We start from the raw sequence: 11427 nt of genomic DNA, 5'->3' as shown, positions 1-11427 counted from the left end.
ATGTGTCTTAACCATTAATGTAAAAAATATAGATGTAACATTCTCGATTTTATATTATATCTTTAGGATGACGATCTTACAAAATATGGTATGATATCTAACATGAATGTTTTAACGCGAAGCACCGCTTGACGATAGCGGTGAAATTTAAAACCTTGTAAAGGGAGTAGGAAGGAATTTTAAAGTATTCTAAGTTTTAAAAACGATATTATTGAAGAAATTTATTTGTCGAACCTATTTTTTTTTTTACTATCAGAAATTTTGATTTTGTATTAGGATTTTGTATATAACGAGAAACAGTGGCACACAAAATTTTTCTATATTCAAGAATAAAAATTTGTTACGAGACATAACGTGTATTCGTAATCCGTATTTATGTCTGAAACTATCATGATTCTAATGATAATGGTAGAAATATTACATACACGATTAATGATTCGTAATTTTATTCTTGCAGGAATACAAAATACTTATTTACAGATGGTTTTGTAAAGTAATAGTTGTAGATTTTTAAAAGGAATGTAGATATAGTAATAATAATACAATAATAGTAAATCTTAATGTAGTAATCTAGATCAATTGTGAGCAAGAGCATCCTTTGGATCATCTTTAGAAATATTTCTGTCATTTATTTCTAAGCTGCTAATGTGATGATATTAATATTATAGGGACATTCTTCATCAAATTATATGAGAATGCTTCTCACAATTTCTAACGACATTATTCAAACGATATTCTATTAACTTCATTTACAAAATATAACAAAATATGATCGACGAAATCATGATTGAAAAAGAAATTTTGCGATTTCTTCAGTAAATATCCAAACACGATACATAATATCTACGATCTATCGCGTTGAAAAATTGAAACGGAAACAGAAATGGCCCAGAAGTATGACACGAAATGGCCCAATTGATACACGGAATCGTAGTAAAGGAGTGAACTCAAATATAGTTCGTATAACTCTAGGTCACCACGGCAGACGATGCAACATATAAAAATAGCATTATTTTCTTTCATTGCTTTCGTTTACAGTTTATTAAACTGTGTGCTATGTGAAATAATCTATTTTATTATTTCCCTCGACGTGAACAGACAGTTGATTTTTGTCCGAAGTCGGTCCCTCCGGCTAGGACAAAAGTCACCGACATTTAATGTAAGGAAGTAACAGAGGAAGCGACGATTCCGGATCTTGCAGGGATTCTCGAGCGGAACACGATTTATTTCTAAATAGTCGAATTTCTAAATTTCGTGTATAGGGTGGCTGCAAGGTCCAGAACCGGTCTGCTTCGTTATAGAATTAACGCTATATCGAGAAATCAATTGTCATCACGCTAGATAGAAGAAGAAGAAGTTACATCTCTGAGAGAATCAGGAAAATGAAGAGAACACCCCGGGTTTGCGTGACGCGAAATACTCCTTATTATACCCAGAGGATTGGCGAACAAAGCACGAGGCGTTGTTCGCTCTTGTTTCCGCACGAGGGGAGCAAAAGAGTACGAAAGACGGCGCTCGCGAGAGGATATGCGTGCTCAAGTGCATTTACAAGGTTTGCAAAGCAACAATATGTCTCGATGTATGCTGCTTTAAGACGTGCGAGAAACATGAAATCACTCGATATTGCACGCACTCGGCGGTCGAAAGAAACGTATGCGATTCTTCGATATATCCGGGAATATTCCTTTTTTTTTTTTCGTATATCGGAAAAAATTTTCATCTCTTCGATATTATCTCCGTAAATATTCTTTTTCCGCTCATTTTTTGCTTTTGATTCTTTGCGAAAAAATTAAAGCAAATGTAATACGATGTAAGAAAAAACTCAATATGTTAGCTCGATATATATATATCAAGGATCGACTTTATTACGATCATGGTATATAGAGTTATGAGGAAAAGGAGGTGAAAAGGGGATAGATTGCAGCGGGAGAAGAATTGCGATGAGACAAGAAGAAAAATCGTCTCATATTGATAATGAAGGGTGAAATCGTGAGACTAAGGGAGTGTTATATGGCAAAGATTTAATAAAATATGATAACAGCAGTGATACACATTACACTCTATGAAAAAAATATAAAATAAACGGCACTGGCTGCTTAATAATTAATGTGTAAATCAATCAACTATAAATAATTGTAATAATAAAAAATCGTTGTTGTTATAATGATGGATGAACTCCATATGTAAACAAAATATACATCTTACAAATATAAAATATTGCGCCGATCGATCGCGATGATTATGATAGCAGACGTTGAGATAACTTATTTAAAAAAAAGAAAAAATCATATTCCAATATACATATATAAGAATATATATACTTATGCTTAATGATAATAATTGAAAAAAAAAAAGAAAAGAGGAGAAAGAATAATTAAAGCACTCGGTGTAACGCATGGATAAATGCATCGTCAAATATTATACGACATAAACAATTAATATACACAACATTAAAATAAACATCTCTTTGGTCTTTTCGTTTCTTTTCTTTTTTCTTCTTTATCATCCGTATTGCAAGAAAGAAAGAAAGAAAAGGAACGTCATTCCGTCTCGTAAAATTTAGTTCTGCGGGCAAAGGAGAAAGAGAAAGAAATTAAAAGAATCAAACGAAAAAAAAAAAAAAAAAGAAAAATAAATCGCGAAACGAAATTCGATCAAAGAGCGAGTGTGTTTATGTGTGCGTGGCGTGGGGGGAACGGGTGGTGGGCTGAGCGGAAAGCACAAAAATTCCAATGTCAGTTTTATCGGGCACGTGTACATCAGTGATAAGGGCACGCGTTTAATACCTATCGACTGCCGCGACGCGGAAAATATCGAAAATTTCAAAGCTTCTTTTTTTTATTTTCTCTCCCTCTTTGTTTCTTTGTACTTACATATCCTTACGGTTATATCTATATCGTGCGTGTGCGTGTGCGCGGGCGCACTTATGCATTTATGCACGAAGTGATCGGAGACGAATGAAAAAATGCGACAGACTTTAGCTAAACTCGGAATAAAAATGTTTTTTTTTTTTCATTGGCACACTGTCGATATCGAAGAGTAAGATTCGGCTAGCTTTTTTTTCTTTTGCGTTACGTACCTCCATTCCTAAGGAAAAAAAATCTCTGTTTATCTCTCTTTCGCTCTTTTTCATTCTTCCAAAACGCTCTCTCATTCTCTCATTCTCTCATTCTCTCTTTCTCTCTCTCTCTTCCTCTCCCTCTTTCTCTCGTTTTCATTAAAATTTGTTTTCTCGCTAACGGAAGATCTTGTGCGAATAATACGTGGTCTTTCCCGTGGTCTTCGCTTCCGCGCCCGATCTTTGCGCTACAGGTACATGCGAGGAATTTTTGATCGAATTGCGATCGAACCAATATGGAGGTCGACGATCAAAAAAGTTCCGTGATTCTCGAAGCGTACATTCTTTCGCGCGCGAACATTTTCCATTTTGTATTTATCTAATTATCTCTTTCATGCGGATATATATATATATATATATATAAAAAGTGTATCGTTTCCGACGAATTGACCTGGTTCCTTGTTTGAAAAAAAAAAAAAAAAAAGATCATTGAAGCGATGACACTGATTCGTTCGTGCATCGAAAATTCTGAATATGATCTGTTCTGTTACCCTGGGAGAGCGCTTGTCGCGCTCGAAAATTACTTGAGCTACGAAATTCACTACGCGAAATTCATAATTCTTTGATTTTTCCCGTATCGCGTTCGCGGCGATTCGATTTTCGGTCGGGCAGCGCGATAGAAAGAACATCGATCAACAAAAACCCCAGAAACGGCGACCCTCTTCTTCCTTCCCTTCGCTCTTCGCTATGGAGATCTCAAAAAAGTATCTAGCTAAATCTTTTTTTTTCCCTCTTTTTTTTTTTTTAGGCTATTATAATACAAAGTAATGTACACTAAAAAAAAGGATGATTTTTCGCTGTTTCGTAGTCAAATCTCTAGCGTTCGAAATATTTACACGTGTTTATTCTTCTCCTCACTCATTTTTTTTCACCTTTATCCTATAATCCACTTGGCGCACTTCTGTTCGTGTTTCGTCGAAGGATCATCGATATTGATCGATTCGTTGACAAAATAACAACGTACCGAGTATCGGTTGTAAGGCGTGCGTACGTAACGTTAATTTCATTTATTTTCTTTTTTTTCTTTTTTCTTTTTTTTTTTTTTTTGGTCAACGGAATACCGGTTCACTTTCAATCAAAATGATTCGTTTGAAAAATTGGCGTTAAAAAAAGTTTGCGGTCGAAAATAGTATGTTAGTGAACGCATAACGTAAACGGATCGATAATAACTCGTTATCAAATAGGAGTGGAGAAGATGGGATGGATAGTATTTCGGTGAACTTTATTCGTTCGGCTCGCGAAGTTTGCCAATTCGATGCGCGATAGCGTCCAGGACGTAACGGCCTCTCAACAAAAGTTCTTGCATTTAATCGCGTTGCTAGAGTTTCCTTCGAGTTCCAATGTATTTCTTTTAGATCGAGTTACCTTTCATTCGGTTAATTTACTTTTCGCCGGGCGTGGTGTTCGCGCCGCGAGACTTTTCCCGTTTAGAATGCGTTACGTTAAGATGATTTTGTTACCATTTCTATCGTCGTTTCCTTTCTCAAACTGTACCTCGACCAATCGTTTTCCACAATTAGCGCACGCGTTTTCGCGATAATTGGCCATTGTTGCGGGCCGCGTTCTCCTACGCGAGCTTTCCTCTCGAAACGTATAAACTTTCGCCAGATTTCGATGCCTAGGAGAACGTTGCAAGAACTTTGTTGCATTTCCGTATATAATTGAAAACCCATTGTGCGCAATTTAATGCGTGTGTGTGTGCGACGACGAGTTCGAGTCGAGCTTGAGACTCGGGAAACGCGAATGTATATAGGGCCGCGACGATAGGGTCGAGAAAAAAAAGAGAGTACCGTTTTTAAAAGAAAAAAAAATATATATATAGAGGAAGAAAAAGCGAAGAAAAGGAACACAGGACGACAGAAAAATAATGGTAATAACATGTTTGTCGTAACATGATCTTTCTAACAGATATCGCGAACGTTCCTAATTATTACCACGAGCTATTCTTCCGTGTCTTTTTCTTTTTTTTTTCTTTTTTTTTTTCCTCCTTTTCTCATTTTATACGAGAGATTGTTCCAAACCGAGTCACGCGACTCGTGCACCGACCTCTTCGTACGCGAATTTACCATGCATCGCGATTGTTCGATACAATTTTCAACGAGCAGTCGATTACAGTCTTTTCTTTTCTATTTTGTTCGTTTCGTTTAGCGTTACGGTAACAGTCTATCGTATTTGTAAAGTGGATCAAACGGTTGAAGGAGATATATTCGATACGGTTAATCCGAAACGTTCATCGAAAGAGATTATTTCACGAGGTGACGTTTTATTAATATCGGGGACGAGTGTGCTATTAAGAGTGCGTTTTAAATTGTTCCCAAGCGCTGTCGTTCGAGACATACCAAAGTCGAATAAATTCCAGGCGCGTTCGTATCAAAATTATTATTGGTCGAGATTACTACACACGGTGTAAAGTTGAAAAGTTCTTTCTTTCTTTTTTTTTTCCTTTTTTCTCTCTTCTGTAAAAAACATAACAGATTTTTTTTTCCAGACTCACAACTCATCGATTCTCTTCCCTTTGTTAATGCATTACATTAAGAAATAAAAAAAAAAAAAAAAGGAGTAGATATTCGTTTCGTCGAAATTCAAAGTGTAAAAATGATCGAACGGGATGATCGGTCTGAATCAGAAGTGCTCGCATCGCTTCAGAACGATCATCCTTTTTTCCCATTTTTTTTCTTTTCATTTCTCCACCACCCTTGCGATACTCGTGTGATAACGATCGCAGTCGATCGGATCCTCCCCGCTATATTATACAAACGATACGCCGATAATTCGAAAAATTCGCAACGATTCGCTTGAATTCCTTTTCCGCAGGCAGTATTACACGCCGCGTAACGCGTTCTGAGAAAAAAGCTTTAACATCGAGAAAAATATGGGAGTATATATAAATCGTATCTCCTATATGTCGGTCAGTCGAATTCGAAATAGCGTTATTTTTTTTCTTTTCTCTTTTTTTTTCCTTTTCTCTTTTTTTTTTTTTTTTGTGTTTTTTTTCCCCTATACTCGGTAATCGATGCGACGTGTTTAACGTAGCTTTTCATGGATAGCACGCGAAAAAGTGTTCATTTTCTAAAAAGTCACTTTCCATTTCACAAATGCGCGAGCAGACGATCCGATCGTTTTTTTAAAATACACTCCCCCGTTATCAAGCTTTACGGTGATTCATATTTCTCGTTCGAAGATCGATAACTTTTTTGTCGTATTTTTCGATTCGTTCACGAGTTCTCACCTTTCGATTCGAGAGCGTAAGAGCGTTATTTATACAATGAATAATATGGCACATCTCATTCAATCGGGACGTTTCTTTCTTTCTTTTTCTTTCTTCTTTTTTCTTTTTTTCTTTTTTTTTTTGCTTCGCTACTTCTTTCATTTCGCGAAATGGGATATCTCAATTTAAGCACCGCGGTTGTTGCATAACGCGCAATAATAAAAAAAAAGAAAAAAAAAACGATCGAATCGTCGGACAAGGTTTGCGAAATAGTTAGTTAATAGGCCATAATTCCTAATCGTAAAGTATGAAATGTATCAACAAATTTGAAAAAACTTCCCTCGCTCACCCGATTTTAGGCAACATTATCCTCTCATTCTTCGTCCCTTCTTTTTCTCATTCTCGTTTTCGCGCGCATTTAGAAAAAAAACGCGTAAGCGTTTCGTCACAGGATTTCGTAAAATGAATTTGTCTAACAATCGACGCGCTTTATATATATACATATATAAAACACACGGCGTCGACCGAACCGGCAGGCGAAATTTCCCCATCGGAACAGCGTCGTAACACGTTTCGAGATCGTTTTCTCAAAGAGGCGCGCGGGTTTGCGTGTTTCGCGGGAATATAAACTTTTCAATGAAAAAACAACGTCGAGGTCGGGAATTGCACGAAAACGAAATGATTGCACTATAGAAAAATAAACTATTCGAAGTCGTCGGTCGCACAACTTCTTCGCGAACTTCTTCCTTAGACCGGAATAAGGGATGGAGGAAGATTCGCGAGAAGAGTGTACAGAGTGTTATAGTATTATTGCGCGCGATTAATTGAAGAGCGACGTGCGACGAGGAAATTTCGCGACGACTCCCGTTTCTTTCCTTGACTAAAGGCGAAGAAATCGATATAATTTAATTAATAATTGACAGATAACCAATTAATACGTATAGGATGGCCCTGCGGCAAGAAGGCGCAAACTTCTAAGGTTCAAACGACATAAACTTTTCTAATTTTAACATCGCCCTGGACCATCCAGTACATTGATTGTAATTACTTCCCGCAGTATACTTCGTTTAACCTACATCTCTTTATAATAGAAATCATGTGTCTGTATGTATAGATATCTCTCTCTCTCTTTCTCTCTCATTTTTTTTCTTTTTTTTTTTCGGCATGGCATCGTTGCCACCATTTAAACATGGCGTGATTCGACACCACTCGTGGCGTTCTCCTTTAACGTTTCTACGTGTCTTTTTTTTCTTTTTCTTCTCCCCGTTAAACCTGTACAGAATTTCACCAAGCATTTATACATTTTACACGTGTGACGTGTGCGATCGTGCGCGCAAGCGCGTGTGCCCTGGAATCGCACACTCGCGTCTGGCACGCGCGCATGCGCACAGGATTTCGTTTGCGCGCTTTGAATGTGAAAGTTTCGAAATTCTCTCTTTCTCTCTCTCCCTCTCTCTCTTTCGTTCTCTCACGCTCACTCTCGCATGCTTCCACTCTTTTTTTTTTCCTTCTTTTTTAAATAGTTAACAGTAACATCAGGATGAACATTGTACAGAGTGATTGATGTACAATAAAGCTGGACTTCCGGTGGACAGTTCCATGGCCCGGAAATGGGAGACTCCGTCGACGAAGTTGGTCGATATCGCGGCGAGGAGAACGGAATCGTCGAATTGCGAGAGGAAAAAATGCTTAAAGAGTACGATAATACTACACTGTATAATCTCGTATTCGACTTGATCGCGTTCCCCTCGACGAAACGAATCGAGCGCGAACCGAGAGGAACTGATCGTTTTCTTGACGACGGACTACGCGCACGATCAAGACCGATCGTGGAATGTGAGAACGAGTTCTCGATAGGAAGGAAGTGTTTATTATTATTATTATTATTATTAGTATTATCATTATTATTACGAATACTGATTTTTATTTTTATTTTTATTTTTTCTTCTTCTTCTTCTTCTTCTTCTTTTTTTCAATCTACGACGACAGGGTCGAGAACTTTCGAGGGGAACTGTCCGTCGCGAAATTGTCCGCGCAGTTAAATCAGATATGCACATAGTGTTATTAATTTTTTTCTTTCTTTTCACTTAGTTACAAAACTAACTAAATCTTACGAGATACGGTGAGCAATAATTCCAGTTATGTACAGAAATTATGTTACATACGTCTCAATATAAAGATATCTTCTCGATACATACAAATATGTATATTCGTTCTCCTAATTGATGAACACGGGACGACGAATCACCGTCATCGTTCATACGAGTTCCCATCATCGTCACACCGACACGTTTGCTCGAGCTCTACTTTTTCTTCTTTTTAATTTTTTCCTCTTCTCCTTTCTTTTCTTCGTCTTCTTTTTTCTTTTTTTTTTCAAACTCAATTGATCACCGACGCACCACGCGAATATGGGGCCAATCCATAGTGTGCAGCCTTTTCTTTCGGAATCGTTTTAATAATTGATAGGCTACCCTGTTTCGTTTTCGTAATCAATGGTATTTATTCTCGCCGTGTATTATCGTAAATCGCGAGTCAACGATGCGTTTGTCTATTTTCTTCTTTAATTTAATTTAAGATTTAATTTTTTTTTTTTTATAACTCGAGGCCATAGATCATCGCCGAGGAGAGAAATTCGACAAATCCAAATCCTCGTTCAATGAGCTACAGACGTTGCAAACGAACGGAGAAAATATTTTCGAAGAAAGAAACGAACTTAACTCAATAACGATACAATTAAACCGAGATTTCTCCACCTGTTATTATTCTTCTTTCGAGAATTCTTTCGCCCTATTCTGCTCGTCTATTATTTTAATAATATCGTTATTAATTTTGTTATTTACACGAAGCTGTTCCATCCAAGAACGAGCTTATTTCGATAGAGTTTTTGCTTTCGTAGCGCCACCAAACTATAGGCCCTATGTTCGTATTGACAACAGGTGATATATTTATATATATATATATATATGTATATACCTAATCATTTTAGCTATCTATTTTACAAATTTTTACGACCTGTGGAACACGCGTAGCGATCGCTTACTCGAACGCGCGTCCTCTCTCCTCATCGAAGATTTCTCAGGCCGTAAGGTCTGGATAACTAGATCGTGATCGATCTTGTCATACAAGCGGCACGATCTTGGCTGAGTTTCCTCTCTATTCGCTTATCCGCGAATATATCTCCGCGAGACCTAACATTTTTTTTCCCTACAAATAAAAAAAGGCAACGCGACGCAGTGACGTCGAAGTAGCAGCCGAGACGTTGTCCGTCCGCCGATCTGCGACGCGATCCAACAATTTCGAACACGTCATTTCCGACTTGGACATCCGTCTACGTATCACATGTACAGAAACGCGAAATATCCTTTTCCACAAGCATAATTGCTCCGTGTTCCACGTTTAGTCGTGGATTCGAATCACGACGGTTATTAAAGGTAAGACTGCTACTTACGACCGCAACGATCAACGCTATGAGATTCGATTCCCATTTTCGTTACGATTCTTCGAATGAACATTAAATGCTTATCGAGATCTATATAAGTATGCGAATAAAAGATTGTCGATACCGAGTGGTCTGTTCTCGTTCCGAAGAGCTCCTTCGATTTACGAATCTAACCACCGTCCTTCGTCCCTCTCCAACTCATCCAACTAACCGTCGCTTCCGATCGTCCTCGTTTCCTTCTCTCGTCTTCTTTCTTCTCGGCTCAATTTCTTTCTTTCTTTCCTTCTTTCTTTCTTTTTCTTCATTTTCGAAAAAATCGCATCGCATTCCACTTTCACGACCATTTTTCCCCTAATCCATTCCGTTCGATGTGCAAAGTCGATTATTTTTTTATTCCTATTAGACGATAGAAAAAAATACACTGTGTTTCCGAGTGGATGAAGGAACCTTCTTGCCCATCAAGTAATCAGTCTTCTTAAATAGAATACCACGTGTATACTCAGGCTGATCGATTCGACAAGTTCAACCAGTCATCCTTTCGTTCGCCTATTATTCGATACCAGTTTCCTCGTCCCATTCCTCGAAATTCGCTCGGATCGATCTTCCCATATAAGTCGAATCGCTCCTCGACCAGGCTCTTTTTGCGATCTTACTCCCGGTCAATCTTACGCGGACATTTAAGGAAAAACACGTGCTCCTCATCGAATAATCGTGGTATCAATTCCTTCGTACGCAGGAACGTATCCCCGTAAACCATGTCGACCCGCCACGCTCATCCTCTCGTGGATCCTCCTGGGCATCGTTTCCAATAGGTAAATTCCCCTCGCGTACGGCTTCCTCTTCGCCAACAGTTTCCTCGTGACGTCCATGCAGGGATACTCGGCAAGCTCTTGCGGTTCTTCCTTCCTCGACCCTCCAACTTCTCGCAACCTTTCGACCGTCTCTCTCGAGACGCCGCTCTTCTTCTCGGACGTTCTTCTTTGCCCCCGCCCAACCGCCAAACTTCCCCGAACGTCCGACCACCTCCCCGAAAGATACTCGTCGAGGCACGACGTCGAGCAAGAAGGAAACGATCGATTCGAACGTTGCTCCACGAGTTTTCGATGATCGCGGCTGGCTCTTCGCAGTTGTCGTAGCACCATCTCGATGTACCTCAACGCCTCCCCGTTTTCACCAATTCGTCGCGCCCCGTGTCCCTTCACCCGAAACTCGTCCGACTCGGCTTCTTTCCTCGGCTTTGCTTCCCCGTCGAGCAATCGTTCCACGTCACCGATCGCGCTCGATCCTCGATCCCGACAGACCGCGCTGCCCCCTCCTCGCCGTTTCACAGTGTTGGAGCGTTGGTGAGTCGACCCGAAGGTGGTACTAGTTAGGCCCGAACGTCGATGGTTCTAGTTCGGATAGACCCCCTGGCCTCATACATGCGTCGCTAACGTCCCCACCGCCGAGGTGCGTTTTACCGTCGCCACTCCGCCGTTCGGCCCGCCCGTGATGTAGTGCGCCGACAGTGGTGCCTGCAAGATGGATCGAAATGCAGATAATTGGAAAGCCTCGCCCGCCTCCAAGTCGATCCCTTTCTACGTGCTCGTATTAAAAATTACGGGGAGAGAGGGGTTTAATCAGGATCGATCGAGTCCAACTATCTCGAACAGGGATTCTAAC

The 11427-nt window shown here is 39.4% G+C and overlaps 1 protein-coding gene across 6 annotated transcripts in view; it reads right to left on the bottom strand.

Annotated features, from left to right (window-relative positions):
- Nucleotides 1-429: 429 nt before the first annotated feature.
- The window catches only part of LOC108002811 (irregular chiasm C-roughest protein), a 279347-nt gene continuing 268349 nt past the window's right edge, over nucleotides 430-11427 (bottom strand). For all 6 annotated transcript variants that reach the window (XM_062071240.1, XM_062071241.1, XM_062071242.1 and 3 more), the window contains one exon: nucleotides 430-11279. In XM_062071240.1, coding sequence (XP_061927224.1) covers nucleotides 11181-11279 — 99 coding nt within the window. In that variant the 3' untranslated portion in view covers nucleotides 430-11180. The remainder of the gene's footprint in view (nucleotides 11280-11427) is intronic.

The sequence above is a fragment of the Apis cerana genome, linkage group LG2, assembly GCF_029169275.1.
Source record: "Apis cerana isolate GH-2021 linkage group LG2, AcerK_1.0, whole genome shotgun sequence".
In the NCBI taxonomy this organism is placed as follows: domain Eukaryota; kingdom Metazoa; phylum Arthropoda; class Insecta; order Hymenoptera; family Apidae; genus Apis; species Apis cerana.
This window is presented reverse-complemented; position numbering and strand designations above follow the sequence as displayed.